Source organism: Pyrus communis, chromosome 11 (assembly GCF_963583255.1).
Source record: "Pyrus communis chromosome 11, drPyrComm1.1, whole genome shotgun sequence".
Taxonomy (NCBI): Eukaryota; Viridiplantae; Streptophyta; class Magnoliopsida; order Rosales; family Rosaceae; genus Pyrus; species Pyrus communis.
This window is the reverse complement of record NC_084813.1, coordinates 6,789,903-6,815,552: the sequence shown is the minus strand read 5'-3', so window position 1 is coordinate 6,815,552 and position 25,650 is coordinate 6,789,903. Positions and strand designations below refer to the sequence as shown.

The 25,650-nt window shown below is 37.0% G+C and overlaps 2 protein-coding genes, 1 long non-coding RNA gene and 1 pseudogene across 12 annotated transcripts in view; 2 read left to right on the top strand and 2 right to left on the bottom strand.

The window, feature by feature from the left end:
• Positions 1-7,723, top strand: part of LOC137708693 (protein TPR3-like) — a 44,818-nt gene extending 37,095 nt beyond the window's left edge. For 4 of the 5 annotated variants that reach the window (XM_068447818.1, XM_068447822.1, XM_068447821.1 and 1 more), the window contains 5 exons: positions 5,794-5,889; positions 5,977-6,072; positions 6,186-6,313; positions 6,417-6,651; positions 6,737-7,723. In XM_068447818.1, the coding sequence (XP_068303919.1) occupies positions 5,794-5,889; positions 5,977-6,072; positions 6,186-6,313; positions 6,417-6,651; positions 6,737-6,844 (663 nt within the window). In that variant the 3' untranslated portion in view covers positions 6,845-7,723. Of the gene's footprint in view, positions 1-5,793; positions 5,890-5,976; positions 6,073-6,185; positions 6,314-6,416; positions 6,656-6,736 lie in introns of all 5 variants that reach the window. The other variant, XM_068447819.1, reaches the window with a different exon arrangement.
• The window catches only part of LOC137708688 (disease resistance protein RPV1-like), a 56,899-nt gene that overhangs the window by 662 nt on the left and 30,587 nt on the right, over positions 1-25,650 (top strand). For all 5 annotated transcript variants that reach the window (XM_068447814.1, XM_068447813.1, XM_068447815.1 and 2 more), the window contains exons 2-4: positions 57-1,149; positions 1,311-1,598; positions 1,690-3,542. In XM_068447814.1, coding sequence (XP_068303915.1) covers positions 57-1,149; positions 1,311-1,598; positions 1,690-3,531 — 3,223 coding nt within the window. In that variant the 3' untranslated portion in view covers positions 3,532-3,542. The remainder of the gene's footprint in view (positions 1-56; positions 1,150-1,310; positions 1,599-1,689; positions 3,543-25,650) is intronic.
• On the bottom strand, positions 10,097-12,463 carry LOC137708696 (uncharacterized). 2 transcript variants are annotated; one of them, XR_011064821.1, is made up of 5 exons: positions 12,061-12,463; positions 11,515-11,631; positions 10,946-11,054; positions 10,400-10,614; positions 10,097-10,254 (listed from the first exon to the last, which is right to left on the bottom strand). It is a non-coding gene; the product is annotated as an uncharacterized lncRNA (long non-coding RNA). The 2 variants fall into 2 exon arrangements; XR_011064820.1 differs by having other exon boundaries at positions 11,515-12,463.
• Positions 17,598-20,480, bottom strand: LOC137708691 (B3 domain-containing protein REM16-like; annotated as a pseudogene).

Genomic DNA, 25,650 nt, shown 5'->3' with positions numbered 1-25,650 from the left:
CGGTTTGCACTTGTTCTTCATCTTACTCTTACAATAATGTTTTTCTTATTCCACAGGGATGATGCCAAGCTCATTGAGGAAATTGTAGAAGATATTTTTCAGAAATTGATCCGCATCTCATCAAGTAAAGACGATGACTTGGTTGAAATGGATTCCCACATGCATGAAATGGACTTGCTATTACATCCTGCTCCTGAAATGGACGACGTTCGTGTTGTTGGAATATGGGGTATGGGTGGTATAGGCAAAACAAGCATAGCTAGAGCTCTTTGTGAGAAAATTGCTTGTCAATTTGAAGCTTGTTGCTTTCTTGACAATGTCAAGGAAGAGTTCTCCGCTTGTGGTGCCGTACATATGCAGGAAAAACTTCTATCTAGAATCTTGAATCAAAAGGTGCAGAGTTTAGGCACATTGGATCGAGGTTACAGAATGATTTTGAAAAGGCTACAGATGAAAAAGGTTTTGATTGTTCTTGATGATGTTGACGACTTATTTCAAATTGAAACCTTACTTGGAAAGCAACATTCATTTGGTGGTGGGAGTAGAATCATTATCACCACTAGAGATAAGCTAGTACTAAATCGAGCTGATGCGATCTACAGCCCCAAGGTTCTAAGTGGTGATGGAGCTTTGGAACTCTTTAGCCAGTATGCCCTTAGAACAAAGCAACCCAAAAGAGACTATGACCCTCTCTCAAGCCGTGCTGTACGATATGCTCAAGGTCTCCCTTTAGCACTTAAAGTCTTGGGGGCATTTCTTTATAACAAATCTGTGCAGGAGTGGGAGGAGGTGCTAGAGAAATTAAAGAAAATCCCGCAAAGGGGAATTCATGATGTGTTAAGAACAAGCTTCGATGGACTAGATGATTCTGAGAAGGACATATTTCTGGATATTGCATGTTTCTTTAAAGGAGCGGAAAAAGACAACGCAACAAAGGTTCTGGACAGTTGTGGCTTTTATCCCCATACTGGGCTAAGAGTTCTAATTGATCGAGCTCTTATAACTGTCTCACGGGAAACACTGAAGATGCATGATTTACTAGAGGAAATGGGTCGGGAAATCGTCCGCCAAGAATCTATTAAAGAGCCTGGAAAACGCAGTAGGTTGTGGAATTATGAAGATGTTCATCACGTGCTTATTCAAAATACGGTGCGATATGTTCCTGACCTTCTTTTTCATATGTAAATCTTTAGAGTAAACAGCTTTAACTTTGATCAAAATACAATTCATAGAAACATGCATTAACTTTATAATGTTAAATAAGATTCAGAATATCTACAGTCACATAATTTGAACTATTTGTTATCCAGGCTACGGAAGTTGTTGAAAGCATAATCCTTGACCTTTCATTCTCAAAACCAGAAGTGGTATACTTCAGTTCCGAAGCTTTTGTTAAAATGACGAAATTAAGATTGCTCAAAATCCACGGCGACAATGGATATTCATGTGAGAATTTAAAGTTTGTTCTGCATGAGTTAAGAAGTCTCGTATGGAAGCATTTCCCCCTAAAGTCTTTACCGTCCAATTTTATTGCGAAGAATCTTGTTGAGCTTGACATGCAAAATAGTCTCGTTGAACATCTTTGGGAAGGAGCCAAGGTAAAAACTTCACTTGCATATGTTTCTTTTAAATGGTTTAATTCTTAGATGCCTTACCATGTAACTTGCTTTCCTCGATGTGTTATACCAGCCTCTGGAAAATTTGAAAATTATCAACTTAACAAGTTCTCCTCACCTGAAGAAGACTCCTGACTTCACCGAGGCGAAAAATCTTGAGAAAGTAGTTTTTCGAAGTTGTACAAGTTTATTTGAGGTTCACCCATCCATTTCATCTCTCAAAAACCTGGTTCTTTTGGATTTGGAATATTGCAGAAATCTTAAGATTTTTCCAAGCAAGATTGGTATGAAATCTCTTAGAACCCTTAAACTTTCTTGGTGCATAAACCTCGATAAGTTTCCCGAAGTTTCAGATGTTATGCAGGATCTACCAGTGCTTTATTTAGATCATACTGAAATTAAAGAATTGCCCTCATCAATTAGTAATCTTACGGGGGTTGTTACCTTGAATCTACAAAATTGCAAAAAATTTAAGAGTCTTCCGAGGCGTATTTCTCACATGCAATCTCTTAAATACCTTAATGTTTCTGGATGCTCAAAGCTTGAGAAGTTTCCAGAAATTTCAGAGGTTATGAATAATCTATTTGGGCTTTATTTGGGTGGCACTGCAATTAAGGAGCTGCCTGCTTCTATTTTAAATCTCACCAGTCTTGATACTTTGGGTCTGATGGATTGCAGAGAACTTGAGAGTCTTCCAAGCAGCATTTCTCACATGAAATCTCTTAAATACCTTGATGTTTCTGGATGCTCAAAGCTTGAGAAGTTTCCAGAAATTTCAGAGGTTATGAAGAATCTATCTGTGCTTTATTTGGGTGGCACTGCAATTAAGGAGTTGCCTGCCTCTATTTTAAATCTCACCAGTCTTGATACTTTGGGTCTGATGGATTGCAGAGAACTTGAGAGTCTTCCAAGCAGCATTTCTCACATGAAATCTCTTAAATACCTTGATGTTTCTGGATGCTCAAAGCTTGAGAAGTTTCCAGAAATTTCAGAGGTTATGAAGAAGCTATTTAAGCTTTATTTGGATGGCACTGCAATTAAGGAGCTGCCTGCTTCTATTTTAAATCTCACCAGTCTTGTTACTTTGAGTCTGAATGATTGCAGAGAACTTGAGAGTCTTCCAAGCAGCATTTCTCACATGAAATCTCTTGAATACCTTAATGTTTCTGGATGCTCAAAGCTTGAGAAGTTTCCAGAAATTTCAGAGGTTATGAAGAATCTATCTGAGCTTTATTTGGATGACACTGCAATTAAGGAGCTGCCTGCCTCTATTTTAAATCTCACCAGTCTTGTTACTTTGGGTCTGAATGATTGCAGAGAACTTGAGAGTCTTCCAAGCAGCATTTCTCACATGAAATCTCTTGAATACCTTTATGTTTCTGGATGCTCAAAGCTTGAGAAGTTTCCAGAAATTTCAGAGGTTATGAAGAAGCTATTTGAGCTTTATTTGGATGACACTGCAATTAAGGAGCTGCCTGCTTCTATTTTAAATCTCACCAGTCTTGTTACTTTGAGTCTGAATTGTTGCAGAGAACTTGAGAGTCTTCCAAGCAGCATTTGTCACATGAAATCTCTTGAATACCTTGATGTTTCTGGATGCTCAAAGCTTGAGAAGTTTCCAGAAATTTCAGAGGTTATGAAGAAGCTATTTAAGCTTTATTTGGCTGGCACTGCAATTAAGGAGTTGCCTGCCTCTATTTTAAATCTCACCAGTCTTGTTACTTTGAGTCTGAATTGTTGCAGAGAACTTGAGAGTCTTCCAAGCAGCATTGCTCACATGAAATCTCTTGAATACCTTTATGTTTCTGGATGCTCAAAGCTTGAGAAGTTTCCAGCAATTTCAGAGGTTATGAAGAATCTATCTGTGCTTTATTTGGATGGCACTGCAATTAAGGAGCTGCCTGCTTCTATTTGAAATCTCACCAGGTAGGGCTGATTTCTTTATTTTTAATTAATGCGTTTTTGTTGGCACAATTGCTAATTATGTACTGATATACTGCGTCATTAATTGCTTCTGTGATGTATATTAGAGCAAGAATCTGGGGTTTTCTTCAATATGAAATATTTTGAGGATGAGGTGCATAATGGCAATTGGGATGAAGTTGAGAAGTACCTCTCCGGGTTCACTAAAATGGAAGATAACAGCTATTCCATGAAAATCTTTTTCAAGATAAGGAAGCAGAAGTATCTCGAGGCATTGGACAAGTAAGCTTACAGTGGTTCAATTTCAATTCATTGATAACTTTCATGGGTTGGATTGCATGGCCGGTCTTGAGGAATTATATGGTTGAATTACGTGTAATGTGACTGTGTGAACTTTATAGGCCTTATCTTTTTCGAGATAAGGAAGCAGAAGTACCTCGAGGCATTGGACAAGTAAGCTTACAGTGGTTCAATTTCAATTCATTGATAACTTTCGTGGGTTGGATTGCATGGCCGATCTTGAGGAATTATATGGTTGAATTACGTGTAATGTGACTGAACTTTATAGGCCTGATTGGTCCCAAGCCGTGGATATTCTAGTAAAGGATTTAAATTTTTTTGCCGCATTCGATGAACTTTTGGAGGAAATCGCTCAGCTCTCAACATTGGAGAACTTTAGGTATGAGAATTCCATTATATGAATAGTCTCTGTAGAAAACAGTTGTAGCAAATGTACTAAAAAATGGTCTCTTGCATTATAGGGGGAGAATGAACAACTATCCAAGTGTGGAGATTCAAAGTCTGCCAGGGCAATCATGTCGGTTGAACTTAAGAGACTGATTGACCCAAATCCCTTATTCAGTGATAAATTGCAGTTCCCAAACCTAAAGCGTTCGAGGCTATGGACTCTCATTAACCAAGGGTAATTACTCTGAAACCACGACTTCAGTTATATAAGATTAGATGTGCACTTCATCGTAACTTATGGATGTTGCAAATACTGGTCTTGCTTTAATTTTTCCACATGGAATGAGTGCTTTTGTCTTCCGTTGCACTCAAATGACAATTTCATCAAGTTGATAGCACTAGCTAATGAGTTCATCGTTTACGTACATTGTCTATGTGGCTATAAAAAGGTGGTTATGGCTTGAATTCTGTGGAAACAAAAAGAAGTCATTAATATTGTTGCAATGCCTAAATCATGTGCCTGAATCTTAATTTAGTATATGGTTCATTGCTACATAGCACAGGGGCCTGGTGACAGTTGTACATCACTGCTTGATTCCAGCGTCTGGTGTCAGGATTTTTTTTTTTGGTTCGTGACCAGTGTCAGAAGTTTCCACACACCAGGAACTATTATTTGTGCAAATTATGGCCTTTCTGGTTCTGCTGAGAAAGAACTAATTCTCCTCCTGTAAATTGAAGCTTAAATTGGCAGCACGGGCTTTGTAAAAGCCCAAGTCCAAATCCATTAATAAAAACGCTTTATGTGGATCACCCATGTGGACAACCGAACTGTGCGCGGGTACCATCACCTGCAAACAACCCGCTTCTTGGAATCAAACAGGGGGCGGTCAAGATGTTGTCTCTGAGTATGGAGCTTGTGTTCCTGATCTTGCAGTTTCTCGATGAGGGAAACTTCAAAGAGACTATTCATAATTGACTGTTGATTGTTCTCTATGTGATGCTTCATTTGGTACCAATGTGGGGGACATAGGCCTGCGGGAAGTTGGATCTAGGGAGCGACTAGTTGTAAGGAACTTCAAAGTATGGGATCTTAGTTCATGCTCAATGCTCCTGCAGGTCTTTCCCTTTCTATACTTGTTCATGTGACTTAAAAATTGTGTGCACTGTTTCTTTGTGGATGTATGAGTTGATTGACTGAAAAGTAAATTTGTCTTTGTGAAACTGGCTGCTGTAGTTAAGGATCCTGGTGTGTCTGTTAACCATGTGATTCGGAGCCCTGATGGTGCTTTATTTGGTAAGCTTGAGCATACTTAGGTAACTGTGGCAAATGTGATATGGCTTCATAAATTTTTGAGGATTGAATTAGATCCTAATTATTGTATCATTTACAATACAATTATAGGTATTGCTCGAGGCACATTGTTCAAATATAGTCTTATCATAGGGGTGATGACGTACGAGAGCACCTAGAGGTATATACAGAAGATGCTGTTTCAAATTTTTACACCTTTTTTTGGTTGTCTCTTAGTTTTCTGTATTAATGGTGACTCTGAAATTACTGTCGTAGATTGATGCACATGTTGGTGGTGTAAATGATCTGGCATTCTCCCATCCCAATGAGCAGCTTTGTGTGATTACCTGTGGGGATGACAAGACCATCAAGGTTCGTTAGTTGCCTAACATGTTTGCTTGTCTCATTGCCATTGGAAGAGCGTTTTCTGTTCCTTGCTGATTTCCTTCATAAATTTAGGTGTGGGATGCTACAACCGGTGCAAAACAATATACTTTTGAAGGTCAAGAGGCTCCAGTTTATTCTGTCTGCCCACATCATAAGGAAAACATTCAGGTGTTGTGGCATTTTATTTTTATTTTTTCATTCTTACTAATTACACGTGTTTCTGTCTCTGGTGCCCGTCTGTCCTTGTCTTTTCGTGCTCATTGTTTGCTGCTATGCTTCAGTTTATTTTTTCAATAGCACTGGATGGAAAGATAAAGGCTTGGGAGTATGACAATTTGGGATCTCGAGTTGATTATGATGCTCCTGGTCGCTGGTCCACAACCATGGCTTATAGTGCTGATGGTACAAGGTTAGTATACTTAGCTCAGAGTTTCCTTTTTCCTTTTGCTGGATGGGCAAACTATATGGTTATTTATTTCTTTTCGTAGTTTTTCTTTGGTGGTGGGTTGCAGGCTATTTTCATGTGGGACAAGTAAAGACGGTGAGTCATATATTGTTGAATGGAATGAAAGTGAAGGGGCTGTGAAGAGGACCTATCAAGGCTTTCGCAAGCGTTCTTTTGGTGTTGTGCAATTCAATACTACTAAAAACCGGTTTTTTACTGCTGGTGATGATTTTTCTATTAAATTTTGGGACATGGACAATATTCAACTTCTGACAACTGCTGATGCTGATGGAGGCCTCCCAGTAGGTTCGTTTCCTTTAAGTAAATTGAAATAATAGAATCTTAAATACCAAGCTGCTCATCTTCTTTACCCCTCCTAATTCCTAGGCAAGCCCTCGTATCCGCCTCAACAAGGATGGCACTCTCTTGGCTGCTTCTGCCAATGAGAATGGGATTAAAGTTTTGGCAAATGCAGATGGAATGCGGTGGTTGTGAACAATTGAGAATCATCTTTCTTACGATGGGTCTGATAGACGATAATTACTCTGATCGATTGCTTCCTGATTGTCTGTGATCACTGCCTGCTGTAATCCCTGTTTGTTTGTAACCCCTTTGACTGATATCCTGCACAAATCATATCTGTTAGAATTCCTTCCGTATATGTATATTCTGTATACAAAGTCAACTTGTAAATTGAGGCTTTATTAGCCTATATATTGAATGAAGATCAGAACCTCAATTCACTGAGTTATGCCATAACTCCATGATGTAAAATCAATTTTCACAGGCACAAGTGCTGCTGAACAAGGATTTACTGTTTTCTGGTTTTCTACAATTCAAAGGACGATGAGAACGAAATTGAAGTCCCATCGGCATCTGGAGAAGAATCAATTTTCAATGATCCAACTGCGCCTAATAGGCGAATAAGAGTCGCTAATGAGCGACTAAAAGTCGTCGTCAGACAACGTTGGCCAAAAGCACACGGATGGATCACAACGAAGTCCTTCAGATCAATGTAGAAGTAAAGTTAGAGAACAGAAAAATTTAGAGAGAGTGGGAATAAGGGATGAACAAGGAAATGGAGTCTTAAGTATTGAAAACCAAGAAATGACTGGACTTAGTGACCACAAGGAACTTGTCATTGATCTTTACTTACAAATGAGAGGTTTTAGGTTTTAATTTCGTGGATGACGAATTTGATACCACATTAAGTTGTCATTTGTGTGGTTTAACCGAATTTCTCCTTCTCCTAGTATGAAATATACCGCTATACTAAAAAAAAAGTACGAAAAATCAAACCGATGATAGGGGTTTTGTGGGTGTGGCAGTGGGTCTTCTCTAGGGTTTTTCTTCGCAGACCCTAACAGAGAGAAAAATCATGTTGAAAGAAAATTTTCCATTCAAAATTTTCATTTTTTATTAAGATAATTAAAATCTAATTTAAATATGGGTTATTGGCGCAAAAAAATAATTCGGTTGACCAAAGTTTTTTATTTTTGGCGAGTCGGCTATTGCCGTTTTAAGAATAGCATTAAAATTAAATATGTTCTGTGACTAAATAAAATGCCCTTCGTTTTTTCTGTTATTCCTTGCTTTTTTCTAATGTTGAACATTATGTTCACAAAATTGCCCTCAGTTACCTCTTGGCTGAGTGCTCACACGTGTTCCAAGGGACAGGTGGAATCTTTATCATCGTAGAAATCGCAGATCTCTTTGATTTCTTTATTTAATTGCGAATTACGTTGACTTTACAAATGTGCTTTCGTTTCATTTTTAGAATGAAAAATTGAATTTGTACGGTTAATCTCTAGGCGTTTTAAAATTAAGAAATGACGTTTAGACCTGTTTAGGTATCTGCCTTGTTTGCCCAATGCCCGCTTAGCCTGCCTCGGTTGTGACTATCACTTATACAAAAAAATTGATAACTTTCATTTTGCATTTTATTTTTTCAATAAAATGTAAGAGACTTTTTGAATACTCGAATGAACACTCATTATATATTTGTTCCCATGTTCTCAATATATTTTAATACCTTATAATTTATAGTTCATTTTATTTTGAAATTTATGTCTCCCAACAAAATTATGTATCTTTTTTTTTTTTTTTTTTTTTTTTTTAAATCCAACTAATCTACTCATGTAATTAAATCCACCTAATCTACTCATGCCCCCACCCAGGCTCCGCTCAACTGCTTAAACACTAGGTCTCAGTCCGCCGTCCGACTAGCGCCTTGCATCTTTTAGAACGTTGCTAAAAATTATAAAGAATTAGTATAAGTTTACACAATGAAAGGAACATAACAAAAATGAAAGTACAGAAAATTTAGGATGTAATAAATAATATCTTAGTGTCTCTGTAATTCTGCGGTGAATGAGGATACGAGCATGGCCAAAGGCAAAGTTTTAAAGGGCTGTGCAATATAATGGAATGACATTGACTGGGTGTGGTTTTATGGAGTCCTAAATGGATGCTCCGTAGCTTTGGTCGTAGAATCATAATAGCTTTAGTTGCAAAACCTTAGGAATTGATGTGATTGTAGAAAGATCTAATTTATGTAAGGTTTTGCAATCATTTAAAATGGTTTTTTTTTTTTATCAGGAAAAGAAAAAAAAAATTTGTTTGTGATGAAAGACTACGTTTTCGTGATATGAGAATGTACATTTTTTTCATTTCATATATTTTGTTCACCAAGGTGACATGATTTGATAGTATGTTATGTATTTTTTTATTTTTGAAGATTTTGTTGCGAATATTTTACAGTATATCTGTTGAATAATTTTCTGGAGAGTAAACCTTAGATTTGAATGGTCTGTCATTGCAGGATTCCTCTTTAAATGGTCTGTCGTTGAGACACTTTCATTGCATGGGCAACTGAGAAGCATTCGGAGGCTGCTGCAGCTTACATTGAGGTTGCTTCATTGTGTTGTATTTGGATTTTGTTATTTTAGAAATATATTTTCAGGAAAAAAGAAATTTGTTGTTTGTGCATTTTTTTTTTTTTTTTTTTTTTTTCTAAACACGTTTTCGTCATGTTTTCGTGGAATGAAGGCACAGGAAATTAAGGCAAGGAAGCAGCAACATATACAAATGGAGCAGCTACAGCTATTGGAGCGCCGCAGTAAATTCTCTTATCTGTTTCATCATGTCTTCCTCTCTTCATTACATTCCGAATCTTCAAAATCCGTGCCAATTCGTGTAAGTTCTAATATATTTTTCTATGTTTGTTTGATTTTGGTTTCCAGGGTTACAATCGCAATCAACAAGATGCAAAACGTGGCGGGAATCATCACCGAGCTCTAGATCCCGAGAAAATGGTATTCAATCGAATCTAATATTGTGTTATTAGGCAGCAACATGTCCACATGTTACTGAAGTCACTACAAGAAAAATGAGCATTGCACACAATAAATTATCTGTGTCCTTTGAGGCCAAAAAGCACTAACAATTGTGCTCATAGACCAATAGCAACAGTGCAGCTACTATCTTTATGTCAGTGCCCTCTATGGGCGTCACCATTTCTAAAAGGGCACAATAGGGGTGTTTGTGCCAGAGAGGCCAGCACAAATAATGGCCCATTTGTGCCCCGTCTTGACAACTTTTCAGATCAGCTTTTCCAGCTATGTTGGCACTTATATTGTAATTGTGCCAACATGAATTAATTAATAAAAAAAAATCAAAATTTGAAAAATTGAATCTAAATTGAGGAAATGCAAAAATTTAAATTTTCATGAAGAATGTCTACAACCATGAAACCAACTTTCACTTTCTGAATCTCACAAACATATATTGTTGTGTTACATATTTTCTCTCTAATACCCAAAGGAAAAAAAAAAAAAAAACTTGAAAGCAAACATTTTTGGACAGATGCATCTTCCCAGCAGGCCTTGCACCTCATCAAATCTTTGCTGCTCCATAAACGAATTAATCAGGTGACATGCAGTATATGGACTCTCACAGAAGTCATGAATAACAAATGCAAAGAAAAAGAAAAACCACACACTTTACAGGACAAAGAAAATGAAGGGAATAAAGAAGGTAAGAAGGGAATACCTTTGTGGGAGGACTCTTATTTGCTTCAAGGGTCTTTCCACCACTTGCTTTAAGATGATTCTTATATAACAACTCCACCCTCCAGAACAACCAACAATGGATGCGGAAAGTATACAAATATTCCTCATCAAAAATAAGTTCACAAGTATTAAAAATAAGTCCACCCTCCATAACAACTGACTGTACATTACTACATTGTTCAGACTCATCACACTCTGCATAAGATTACATGGCTAATTGCTCAAGGTTCAGATTTGGTGCAGAAATATTATCATCTTCATTTTGATTCTAGTATTCAAACACAAAGACCAGGGTACATTTTGTAACAAACCATAGAAATTGACCAAATGGAATTAATGCTATTAATAGCGACCTTGGCCAAAAACTGTTGAAGACCGACATAATCTCTAGCTTGATGTCAGTGAGAAAAGACTCACTCAGCTAACATAGACTACTATATTCATCAGAAGCCAACACAAATATAGTCGAATTCAAAACACAATCAGTCCAAAATTACACCTACACAGAGTTAATTAAAATCAATACCTACAAGTTCCAGATCTGCCATCTCAAAGATTCAAATTCCTCACTTCGGGTTGTAAAAGCAATTTTTGGGTTGGAGATAATACATTCAGCTCATGGTCACCTGACTCACCTGAATCACAGAAATATATAAGTATGTATATTATTTATGGTCAAAGTGAGTTGCTTATTTTAATCACATACCTGGTAAATATTTGTTTAAGTTAGCATAGACAGTATAACGATATTGCATTTTCCATGATGAAACTTGTACTAACATGATTAAACATTAGCACCTTAAGAACTTCACATTTGAATACATTTTTTTGTATTTCACTTCTGATTTCATCTCTACCTAGATCCAATTACTAAATCCTCTTCTTTCAATGCTACCACACCATAAAAGAAAAGTCAAAAACGAATAAATAATTATTGGGGGAGGGGTGGAATCAAGACAACTCCTAATAAATCAATAAAAAAAACTTACACTTTTCCAAAAATTGAAGATCCAAAATCCTAAAATTCTAAGCAACATGGCTCCGTAAATATAATAATAGATATGAAATTCTTCCATACAAATAAAGAATACGAACCGGCAATGGGGGCGTGACAAGGCCAGGGCCTTTGAGGTTGCAGAGACAGAGTGAACAAGGCTCTAAACCGCTCCAATATGAGTTGGATCGGGTCGACCAAACCAGTCACCGAGAAACCTCACAGTATGAATTAACCAAAAATCCATCATATTCATATCCAAAATTGCATGCAATGGGCAAGTATGAAAAAAAAATGTAAAATAATTTCAAAACTCAAATCCATAAGCAACGAGGCGAGATACAAAATATACATGTCAGATCTCATAAGATATAAACTCGAAACGAAAAAACACGAACTCAAATATGATGCATGGGTGGTGTTGGTGTTTTTCAAAGAAAAAAAAACAAAGGAAAAACCCAGATATGAGAGGAGTGAGAGAGAGAGAGAGAGAGAGAGAGGTATAGAGAGACCCTAATCCAAAATCCCTAATTTAGAGACCGTTTTCAAAAGCCCTGATTCATAACCCATATTCAAAATCACTAACCGAATTCAAAATAAAACAATATCCATGAACTTTGGTTGAGTTTATTGCATGATATTCTTACCTTGTGGAGTGAGGAGGAGTGAGGACTAAGACTGAGAGCTCGATTCGGGCAAGGTGGTGTGGACTGTGGGTGGAATCGCGATTCAGGGGACGAATTCACGAAGTGAAGACTGAGGATTAAGGATTGGTGTGGGTGGAGTCACGATTCAAGCGACGAATTTGGGTGATCCCACTGATGTGGGAGGATAGAGGAAGACGGAGAGCTCGATTTGGATTTGGGCGAAGGAGGCGAATCGGGTGAGAGAGACAATGAGAGTGAGGTTACTAGGGTTAATTATAAAACAACGATTTGAGATCTAAATCTCAACCAATCTGACGATCCACATAATTTTAAAATTAAATACATATAATATATACGTGTGAGACCAAAGTACTCCATTTGGTAAAGAGAGAAACGGATGGAAGAGAGAAGTGAGTGTGGGTGGGCTAAGGAGGGGAGAGAGAGTGTGTGGTGGGTGGGTTAAGGGAAGGAGAGAGAGAGAGAGAGAGAGAGAGAGAGAGAGAGAGAGAGAATGGGGTGTGGATTGGTTAAGGGTGTTGGTGGGTTAAAGAGAGGGAGAGAAAGTAAGGTGTGAGTCATAAGTCTTAGAAAAAAATAATAAAAAAAATTAATTGTGTCTTTTGAAGTAATACACAGACACAAATAAATATATTTGAATCCATTGTTTTGAAAAAGTTGAGAGAGAAAATTATTTGTGCCAACTTTGTAGAGAATGAGCACATTAGTTGGTGCCCTTATAGAAAAGGAAACAAATACAATTTCTTGTGTGTAAAATTTGTTCTATACCCACAAAATAAATATTTGTGCCCTTAATTTTGTATCCAAAGCCCTGTTTTTTTGTAGTGAGTTTTTCTATGCTAAATATGGTCATTGATTTTAGAGAGGTTTAACAAAATACTCCCAGTACTGTTCACTTTTAACGAAAAATCACATTTATACATTTCTCTATTACTATTCACTATACCTTTAAAAATAATTTTTCATTAAAAAGGAAGTTTTTTTAGACTTTTTGTTAGTTTTTCTTTGATTTTAAACGATTGTTATTTCATAGAAGCTTACTATTCTTTGATATCAAGATTTTCTGGTAAAATGGTAAAAAGTTGACTTGCATTTGACAAATAATTGTCATCATTATAGCAGTACAATGCTCATCGACATGATTTAAATAATTGACCCAATACATTATTTTTTTTGTTTTGTGCTTTGGCAATTTGACTGATCTTATCTTGCCAAAAGATGTATGTGAGTTTTAAGAGCATTTTCAAAAAAGATGTCAAAATATCCACATAAGTTATAACAGTAAAAAAAGATCACACTAATGTTCTCCAACCGAAATGTCAAATCTTATGTGGCGATGACATGGATTGGCAGCAAGAGAGTTGCTGTCAAATTTGACAACAACTTCAAAATTAATTATTAATGCTTTTTATTAAATTTTTATTGGTTTATTCATCATTGCAATTAATGTTGTTGTTGACCCATTTCCCTTTTGTTCAATAGAGTGAGAAATTTTTAGCTGTGATGGGAACACGGATGATACACCACTTGTTTTTACGTAAGTGGTGGAAAATTTTAATTTTTAAGTTATTAACCTTTTAACACACATATTTCACCATTTACATAGAGACATGTGGTGTATCACCTTGTGTGACGATCACACTGAAAAATCTCTCTGATCGAGGTAAGGGAACGGTCTCCTCTTGTTAAAAAGAAATGGTGAACAGTTTGGATTTCATAATTATTAAATGTCTTTTATTAAGTTTTTATTAATTTAATCATTTATTTTATAATAAAAAAATAATTTAATTTGACATATCGGGTGGACAATAAAACTTTAAAAGATGTCAAAATGCCACATAGGTTGTCAAATTTAAATTTTATGTTCAAATTTTGACATTCTCTTTGGAAATGCTCTAAGAGTTTAGGGATCCTCTTCTCTCCAGATTACTAGATCGGGCCTTACCTTCACGTGTTGCTGAGTCTATTGAAAGTTGGTATTCATGAGAAGTTTAAGGAATAATTGCCATAAAAAGTAGAAGTGATGACTCATAAGGAATTGATTATCTCATCAGCAGCTTCATTTTTATCTAAGAACGAATTTGATACATGTAGGTGTAATAGGTTAAATTGATTGTTAAGATGACAATTTAATCACTTTTCAATATTTGATATCTCCATCTCCCAGTTCTGATTTTTACTTACTTGAAATGAATAGATTCTAGGCATCTCATTTAGCAAAATGAGCAGTGGATAGTGCAAATGCTTTTTTCTTACCTTCACAACAATATAGGCACTTTTTTTTTTTTTTAGCAATATAATGCTTAGCTTAAAGTCAAAATGTAACCAAATGTATTGAATTTGTTCGACTAACCACTGTTCTATTAATAGTTCATTTAATCTAAGGTCAAAGGGGCATATCTTGCTCCATATACTGAGTTAGTATAGGTTACCTAGAAGAGTGCTGCTATGAATAGTTGCTCTCGTGCGATCGACTTTCATACATGGTGAAATTGGCCTAAGGACTTACAAGTCATTTGTAGTCACACCCCGATCTAGACATACGGTCTCCTGTAGGAGGTGCAAGGAAAATAATTGAAATACTGAGACTGAAATTAACAACATTTACAATAACTCAGGTTCCAACAAGAAAGTCCCAAGGAAATACAAGGTAAGAAATAGGGAGCACTCCAAACTTTGAACTCGACTGCTAACCTAAGAACTCCTTGTATCAACTAAGCTCTGTCACCTACACAATCGCCCCTACATCGTGGAAATGGTGCACCGGACAAAGTAACAACTTGAATAAGCTAAGAAGTTCGTGTGAGCGACAATAATCCGACATATGTGATAATCATAAAATATTTTCATCGATCACAACTTATAAACATCAATCATTCAAGCCTACTTTATAAATCATAATCCAATCACTAAAAATTATGAAGAAGTCACACAGACATTCATTGGCCTTTCTAAATCAAAGGTCCTCAAATTTCTAATTCATAAATGCACTGAAAACTAGCACTAGAGCGATATAGTTCGGCCGAAACCTATATCTCCTAAGCTTTCACATTCTAGACTTGTTTCAAAGAACCAACGAAGCCAAGGGATGCGAGATTTCGGGCTACTCAACGAAATCCAAATTACATTGGGTTCTGGATCAATCAACAGAACCGAATGGATACGATTCCGGACCACTCAACATAATCGCACAGTAGGAGGGATTCCTGACCACTCAACAGAATCCGAATAGGATACGATTCTAGACCACTCAACAAAATTGTTAAGTACGAGGGATTCTAAACCACTCAACATAATCCAAACGAAAACATATTGATGGATCCTGAACCACTCAACATAATCAAATAGAGTAGGGAACCATACCACTCAACGGAACCCCAGCTAAACCCGATTTTGGAGCACTCAACGGAACCGAGCATAATCCAAGGAAACAATTTCAAACGGCTCAATGAAATAAGGCATGACACTTTCAATACATCAATTCCCCATGTCAACAGGTTATCGGTTCTCTACTAACCCTCAAGTTCATAAACATTTCAAATATGCAAGTCAAATCACATTTCATGAAAAATACAGATCGATGGAAAAATATGAAAGCAATAATATTTAGTAGAAAAACACATTTATAAATCCATGTCATATCTACAAAATCTACTAACATGAGGATTTCATGGGTAATCACCATATCACATATATTAAAGTCACAAACATGGAGTCTGCACTACGGCTCCCTAGCACGCCACTTGTTTGATAAATTAACTGTGACTAATATCTTGAACCGTCGTGCTCAGTATCAGACGTATTTGCGATTTGGGTATTGCCATTTGAGTGCTTTAGCTACTGAGTTCGATCACTTTGAGGGGGAAAAAGCATTTCACATCTCTCCTGTTATGTCATTCTGTTAGAGGTTCTTTCTTTTTCATAGACGGTAACTAAGGGGCGTTTGTTTGCCCGTCTTAGCTCTCACTGGACTTGACTAGATTAAATATTAATCTAGTCCAGTGTTTGTTTCCTTGCGGGACTAGTGTTAATGAGATTAACTAGGACTCACTTTCACTAGAGACGTCACTAACCGGTCTTCACTAGTCCCCCCAAAAACCACGGGATTAGCTAAGAACTTCGCTTCATTATGCTTGATTCACCTCCTCAACCTCGATTGCGACAACACATCGCATCATCCTGCTTAATTCACCTCCTTGACCTTGATTTCGATGGCAAAGGCTTCGGCCACAACTTCATCTCCGACACCGAACTCGTCAACTACTTCATCTTCGGCGATTACCTCGTCGTCTACGTCATATAGGTCGGCCGGATCTGGGTCCTGGGAAGCCCAAAAAGGCTATGAGAGGGTGAGCTGATGAGGATCCAAATATTGTTTTGATTTATTTTTAGTAGGTAATGTTTAATTTTTTTTATAGTTCTGATGATATGAAGATTGTTTAGCTTAAATTTGAGAGTGGTTTGGTCAATTTTGGATTGCAAAATTGTTTCTTTGCTAAATTCGCCATTGATGTGTGTAGAGCCTTCATTAATACTGAACTAGAGAGAAAAGGAAGAAGTTGAAATTCTCTCTCTGACTCTCATTTGCAATTCTTTTGTTTTTGAGGTTTAAATATATGAGCGTGTGTTATTTCTAGTTCTAGATGAAATCTGTCGGAGTTGAAATATATTTTGATGAAATTGAAATGGTTTATATCTTTGGCTTTTTTCTGGATAAAAAAGAAACATGATCTGCGAATTTCAAAGAAAGAGAGGTGCGGGGCGATGGAACTCTATTATAGAAAGATAATTTTTAGAATTTTGATTTTTGTGTTTTGGTTTTGAATATTTAGAATTGGTTTTATTAGAGAGATGTTTGATTTTGAATATTTACAACTGAATTTTACTGGAAAGACGAGCTCACAACTATGGTTTTTCCACGTTCAGTGTTTTATTTGATTTTGGGTTTAAGTTAGACTATTTGGTTCTGTGCTCGATATTCTATAGAAATAAGGTGTGACAAATGGAGGCAGATTGTCTGCCCTCCTGTTTGGGTGCCCTTCCCATCCCCTCCTATTTTGTGAAGTTACGGTTAAGTCACGTCAATATTTTATATTGATTTTTTTGTAGAGATAATAAGACAAAAAACAATATGAATATAAAATGTTGACGTGGCTTAACCGTGACCACACAAATAGGAGGGGATGGGAAGGGCACTCAAATAGGAGGGCAGACAATCCGCCTCCATGATAAATGGTGCGAGAGAGAAAAGGTTGGTATAAAAAATATCAAATTCCAAAATATATTTAGTCCGCTTGCTAGTCCGGCACTGCACCAAAAGCTTCATTATTCTTATACTTCTTAGTCTATGCTAAGCCAGTCCAACTTAGTTCCTGAAACTAGTCCATTCCGAGATAATCCAATGTAACAAACGCACAGTAATCCATTATGTAGAAGAATGCGCTATTTCCTTACCACGAACAAGTAATAACTAACCAGAATGGTACACACTCAAGTAAGCCAAGATGAAAATTAGAGTGTATGGAATATTGATTGTTGGATAGGGACAATCATGAAACAAGTTTACTACCATCATGATGCCTGTGGTCACTCAAGTTCATGTGCAAGACTCGTCACATTGCCTTATATAAGTGGCTCGCAAGTCCAAGGTGACACTGAACCCATTCCACCTAAGCTAAGGTTAAGCACAAAGACAACATATCTCATAACTATGACATCCAAAATGTAGGGTTCAAGTTGAAGTTGAAATTCATAACAACAAAAGGGGTTCTTAGGATGATGCCCTTTATAAGGGTGATCAAAATAACAAGTGGAGGACATGGACATCATTAAATTTGCAGGCCTTTTTTCCTCTGCCTTCAATATTCAGATTAATGTTGGGTAGTATTCGTGTTGAAATACTCAGCTTCAACAACTACATCCATCCGGCTACTTTCTTATTTTTCGACTTGAACTGATCCTTGAAAATTGATCGAGCTTTCCCTAAAACAAAGACAGAAAAAGGGATAAGAATAACACTCGTATAAGTTATGCAGATGACAGACCTAATGGAGCAGAAAGAAACTCACAACCAACAGAAAACTTGCTCACCTGGTGAAAAGGTGCAATCAGCAGTTTCTCTACCGCGGAAAATGACTACATCAATTAAATGTTCGGTATTATTGATCAACATGAAAACACACACATCACCGATTTCCAGACCATTGTCTTGCACAAATTTCATCCAGCCACTCTGGAATTTCAGTACATTTTTGCTATATTGGTGTAATTTGACAGGCCAAGTTCTTCCACCCGAAACACGAAGAATCACATTATCATGAGTCCTGTTTAGAAGATGTTCCCGGGCAAACTTAGCTTCCAAATTCTGAAATAGAAAGAGAAGCAGGTAAGACTAAATTTTTGGTGTATTTAGAACGTAATTTTCTTTAGCTTAATAGTTTTCAATTCATGCTAGCAGAAGTTGTACGTGATCTGTCTCTCTAGAAAGCGTACCAAAGTATTTGCCTGGATATACGAGGGATGCATAATAACCGTGCAACAAGGGTATTCGGATTTGAAAGCCCTTGCTCTCTGAAGAGCTCTATTTGTTCCGCTTTCCGTAAGTGGATTCATCATCCTAGGAACCTGATCAGGTCTTCGTTTTACTAATTCTTTAGTCCAAGACGAGCCACCAAATTTCTTCATGTGGTTTTCTGAAGTGCTAATGGAACCTGCTCTGTTTTTCTTGTGACGCTGTGTTGCAATTGGGGATTTTTTCTTTGTTTTCAGGCATGGTGGAGAATCGTCCAAGATTTCAACACAATCATCATCTTCATCAGTTTCTTCCATTTGGGACATTGTTTTTACCCCATCAACTTGTGCAAGCACACCGCAAAAGATTAAGGTGACAGATGGTTAATCTCTATGGAAATTCCATCAACTTCAGTTCATAAATTAATAGACAACTTACCTTGTGACAAGTTGCAACGTGCAGCTTCTATAGTGCGGAAAATAACAACATCCATTAAACCTTTGATGTTGTTAATCAACGCAAATACACACACATCACCAATTTCCAAATGATTGTCTTGCACAAATGTAATCCAACCATTCTGGAGTCGAACCATGTTTTTCTGACGTTTGCTTAATTTGACAGGCCAAGTTCTTCCATCCAATACACGAAGGATGATTTGATGATAATTCCGCTTAAGAAAGTGTTCCTTGGTAAACTTGGCTCCCAAATACTGAAAAGAAAGAGAATCAGGTAATTTGGAGAGGATTTTCGTTGTAATTTGCTCGAGCTTAATTTTCAGTTTCAAAACTAACACACACACACATGCACACATATGTAGAGATAAAATTAGCAGAACTTGTACATTATCTCTCTCTATAAAAAGCTTACCACATAATGTGCATGGATATACGAGGGACTCATAACAACTGTGCAAGAAGGGTATTCAGATTCGAAAGCCCTTGCTCTCTAAAGGGCTCTATTTGTACCTTGTGCCGTAACTGGGTTCATCTTCCTAAGAACTTGAAGAGTTCTTCGGTTCATTATTTTTTTAGTCAAAGACGAGCCACCAAATTTCTTTCTGTGGTTTTCTGCTGTGCTAATTGAACATGTTCTGTTTTTCTTGTGAGGCTGTGGTGCTATTCGTGATTTCGTCTTTGTTTTCGAGCATGTTGGAAAATCGTCCAAGATTTCAATGGAATCATCATCTTCATCAGTTTCTTCCATTTGGGGAAGATGAACGTGATGGATAGTTAATCACTATGGCACTTCCATCAATTAATCAGTTCAGAAATTAAAAGACAATGTACCTGGAGATGAGAATGTATGTGCAGTTTCTGTGGTGCGAAAAATGACAACTTCAAACACAAGTTAGTGTCATCGATCAACACAAGTACGCACACATCACCAACTTCCAAATTATTTCCTCTTACAAATTCAGTCCAACCATACTGCAATCTGAGTTTTGGTCTGGTTGCCTTTTCACATTTCATTTCAACAGACCAAGTTGTCCCATCAAAAGCCCAAAGGGTAACGGCACCAGAATGCTTACCAAGACGTCTCATGTGGATACACAATTTTGAAGGCAGCCACTGAAAATAATCAATTGAAGGAAAAGACGATAAGCACACAAATTTGACGGTCCCGGATGGTTATCTATAGGGAACTTACCACAGAATGTCCATTGATATAAGTGCGCTTCATGGGAACTATGAAATAAGGGTTGTCAGATTTGAAAGCTGTAGCTCTCCGAAGAGCTACAGCAGCTTTTCCTCTTGCATTCGACGCATGCATCCTCCCAAGAACTGTTTGAGCACGTTTTGGAGTGCTGGACGTGCCTTCGCCGTGTCTTTTGGATGCAAACTCAGCTTTGCATGTAAAAGACACGGTAGGATATTACAAGTTAGAACAGAATGGCAGAAAGCACAGTAAGGTAAAAAATTGGAAGCGAAACATATGTTGCGTATTAATGTTCAATTTTTATTTCTGATTTAGATTTTATTTTCTCAAACATCATTTCCTAATGTAATTAGAGTATTTTTTTGGTTTCTGGTTTTACCAGTTGAACTTGTTCTGTGCTTCTTATGAGGCCGAGGACATGACAATGGAGATTTGTCCCTTGCTTTTCTTGAGCGGACATGATGTTGTCCAAGACTTCAACACAATCAGAGTCGTCATCATCATCCCAAGAACTATTGTGGGAATCATCATCTTCATCAGTTTCTTCCATCTCGGGCATTGTCAATGGATAGTTGATCTCTGTGAAATCCTTGTCAAATACACGAACGCGGAATGTTGAATTCCCTTCATATCCGAAAACTAACGAATGACAGCAGTCTAGAGAGTAAAACTTCGAGAACTTTGGCCAACCCTCGCCGAACCAGACCTCACCCTCCCATATTCTGAGTTCTATTTTCCACTCTGAACCAGTTGGAAGCTTAAGAAATACTGGATTCGAAAGATCATCTCCATATTTCCTAAAAAAATTGTTTGGAATCCTCTGCACAACACAGAACTTGTCACCAAACTGTTCGTATAGTGAAAACAATTATCTGATCTTTGTGGCTATGAAATATATGGGTACATTAACTGCATCAAATCCCATTAAGTCAGACTCTTCATTGTGAGAGGAGTTAAATACTTTGGTGCCGTTTGATAACCATTTCATTTTCAGCTTTCAGAAAACCAAAAACTAACAACTTAAAAGCTAAATTTTGAGAACTAAAAAAAATAAGGAACATTTGATAACCATTTCATTTTTTGTTTCAAACTAATCTCCGAAATCAAGCACGGACATTAAATACGAGTACATGCATAAATGTAAGCAGGTACAGACTACAGTTAGAGAGAGAGAGGTACTCACAATTTTGGTCTGTGTACAAATAGACTTCGGAACAACTACTAGAAAATGGGGAGCTTTAAGAGTGTATTTGAAGAGAAGTCATGAATTTTCCGGTGAAAAGAAGCCATTTTTAGAATTTCATCAAAAGCTTGAGGATCTGCTTCAAAGCTTTAAAGTTGTCAGCAGATCACTCAGCCCAGCTCCAGTTTATGGACCAGCAAGAAGAAGGTAGACTAGCAAACCAATTAAGTGCTCGAAGAATTAAATGCTCAGTCCACCAACTCAATCGTTATTAATTCAGTTCACAACTTAATGCTTGTTCTTGAAGTCATTATAGTGCAGTGGTACATGAATGCATCAATGTGTCTGTACATGTACACTCTGACTCTAACTACCAAATCCAAATCCCTCATATTAATGAGAAGTATTAATTGGGAACAGGATTACCGAGGCGTCTAGTACAATAATGTCTTACCATACCCAAATCCCCCATTATTAACAAGAAATATTAATTGGGAACAGGATTACCGTTACCGGACATCCTAGTTCAATAATGTCATACCAAGTTTAAGTTTTTTTCTACGTGACATGATATTATTGGATCGAGACTTCACGTGACATTGAACTCAACTTGTGCAAGTTGCTCTCCATATTAACACATTTTGGTCTTGCAAGCTAGAGTGTGCAACCTTTTGTGAATATACTTATGAATGTTAACTCATCCTGTGCAAGTTGCTTGCCTATAGTACGTTTTCACGATCTTATAGTTATAAAATTTGTAAGCGGCTTTAGTGCCCTTGCACTTGCCTTGCTCTTGTCCTCCAGAAACCACTTCCAGTAGTCTATTTGGTGAAGGGAAATTGGTGGGCCGACACATGCCTGTCCAAAAGCTTTAGTAGCTTGAGCTTGGCCTTGTGCTAGTGGGTAAGGTTGACGTCAACATGGTGTTAGCCACATTCTTTTTTTTTTCTTTTTTTTTTTTCGTGTTTGATGCGTGATGGGAGATAGTGGGTTGACTATTGCTGCTATCATGGGCCCCCAAGTTGTCAAAGCAACTCAGCTCCCCAACAGCTATACACGTGGCATTTTATGGGCAGTTGGATTTGAAACGGTCTTAAGATTCAACCGCAAAAATTAATCTTGTTCAATTTTTTTTAATAATTTAAAAATTCGAATAAAGGTTTTAAAAATCAGAGAAATTAATGAAAATTCAGAAATAAATATATTTAAAAATGCAAAAATAATATATATTTTTCTATAGACATTCAACCATCTTCTTCGCTACCATATCAAAAATCTAATGCGTCCGCTAGTTATTAAATCACATAATTATGCTTTAAAATTTAAAAAAAAACCACATTTGTAAATATGAATCGTCCTTGTCGTTGCCTTTAACTCAACGGGTGGACTTAGGGCTGGTTTGGTATTGCTGTGCTTTGAAAAAAAGTTGCTTCTGCTGTGCTGCGAGAATAAGCAGCTGTGAAATAAAGTAACAGAGTGTTTGGTAAACTTTTTTGTAAAAGTGCTTTTGAAAAAAAAAAACAGTATTATAGTGTTTGGTAAACTTTTATGTAAAACAGATGTGAAAAAAAGCCAGTTTTTCAAAGTTGGGTTTTGCAGCTTCTTGTTTTTGGCTTTTTTTTCACCAAAAACTGTGAAAAAAAGCTGAAGCTGAATGTTTACCAAACACAAAAACAGCTCCCAGCTTTTTTTGATACCAGCTTTTTTCAGAATCACCTCAGTACCAAACCAGGCCTTACACAAAGGTAATCACTTTTTAAGGGGCAATTTACGTGCCCTGGCCCTTGCCCTCTTAAGAGCAAGTCCACCGGTTGCCCAAGTGATAATGCAATTGGGTTGAATTGCCTTTGGCTGCAAAAAGGTGGTCCACCGATGCAAAAAATGGAGAGCAATTGGACCAAGGGCTTGTGCTCTTTTAGCTGCCCCTACAACTTTTGTCTGAGCTTACGCCCGCTAGCTATAGGAGACGACAGAATGGGGCCACCCATGTGCACAGCCCAGAGCCAAATGATTCATTTTTCCTCCAACTTGTGCTGTTGGATTTCCAATAATAAAAAAAGTTGTAAAATTTTATGCAGCACAATATGGGGCATCTAATATAAATAATTTTGGATTTTGAACGGCCAAGATTATTCTAAAGGTAAAATGTCGCATCTCAGACCGGCTCCATCATAGCACGATATTGTCCGCTTTGGCCCCGACCATGCCCTCACGGTTTTGTTTCTGGAACTCACGCGAGAACTTCCCGGTGGATCATCCATCCTAGGATTGCTCTTGCCCGAACTCGCTTAACTTCGAAGTTCCCATGGAATTTGAAGCCAGTGTGCTCCCAAAAGGCCTCATGCTATAAGAAGGGGAGCATGTACATATAAGGCACATCACCCCTTCTCCGTTGGTCGATGTGGGATCTTACAATCCATCCCACTTAAAGGGAACCCGGTGTCCTCGCCAGCACATCCGCACTGAATGGCAAAGTGGCTCTGATACCAAGGATTGTAAGATCCCACATCGACCAACGTAGAGGGGATGATATGCCTTATATGTACATACTATCCTCCCTATAGCACAAGGCCTTCTGGGAACTCACTGGCTTCGGGTTCAATCAGATCTCCGAAGTTAAGCGAGATTGGGTCAGAGTAATCCTAAGATGGGTGACCCACTGGGAAGTTGCCCATGAGTTCCCTGAAACAAAACCGTGAGGGAATGGTAAGCCCAAAGTGGACAATATAATGCTACGGTGGAGCCAGTCTGGGATGTGACATAAAAAAATTCAAAAAATATACCCAAAAACTAAAAAAATACCCAATTTTTTTTCTATAAGTACCAACCATCATCTTCATTCCTTGTATTTGAAATATATTATAAAATCAGATAATCATTTTATTTTCATGAAACAAACTCATCAAAGCATAAAAATAAATAAATAAACATTTTTGAATAATGCCTTGTCCTTGCTTTTCACAAACGGGTTGACTTCCAAAAGGACAATTACTATTCAAAGAAAAAATTTACCTACATTTATATATAATATATATATATATATATATGTGTGTTTGTGAAATAATTTACCTACATTTATATGTAAAATATAATTTTATTGACTTAACCAAGCATGTGTTACTACATTTATTACGCATGTTTTATTGTTATTATATATTATGCAATGAATTTAATATATATATATATATATTTTTTTTGTAAAATCATTAATTCTCCCTTACAATTTGTATGGAATTAATTGTGTAGATCAAACATTCAAATAGGGGTGTTTTGGGCATCAAAAATTTTTAAATGTGTAATGTCAAATATAATTAATGAATTTCCTGATATGGAATCTAGTCAATGGGTTTTATTCTAGTAAAAAACTTATGTTGGGTTTTATCTGGAAAAAATTAAGTTTCAGGGACTAAAGTCATATTTTCAGTTAAATTTATTTAATTTCTCATACTAAATATCATATGCCTACACAAAGAAAATAGAAGAGAAATTATTTGTGGCATAGTATGTACATGTCGTATTTTGCGTAGAACAATAAAACACCAATATAGGTCCATTAGGGAAACTCAATATTAAGATATCATAATAGATATAACCTGTAGGCATGTTGCTGCCTAATGACAATAGACAACACCATTTTAACATAATAGATGTAACCTGTTGGCATGTTGCCGCCTAATGACAAAGACAAATGTATTGAACTTCATACAATATGGTCAATATGGTATTTGCTAAGAAATAACCATGTTAACTCTCAAGTAAGATTCGAGCGTTTCAATCGTAGTTTTTTTTCTCAAAATTATGTTTCTTCCACATGGTGCTTGAAGGAGCTCGTCCAAATACTGGAATGTATGGATGGAATGAACCAGATGGTTGTGCCCGTTTTTTACCAAGTGGATCCTTCTGATGTCCGCAAAGCAAAGAGGAGCTTTGAGGAAGCTTTTGCCGAGCATAAAGGCCATTCTAACACCGACATGGAAGAGGTGCGGAGGTGGAGGTCCGCTCTTAGTCGAGCCACCAATTTATCCGGGTGGGATTCGAAAAATTACGAGTAATATTTAGTTATTGTAGTTTCGTGATTTGGGATTTTTTTTTTTTTTTAACGTTTATTATTAATTCTTTGTCATGTTTTCCTAACAAATGTATGACTATGTATACGGTTTGCACTTGCTCTTGATCTTACTCTTACAATAATGTTTTTCTTATTCCACAGGGATGATGC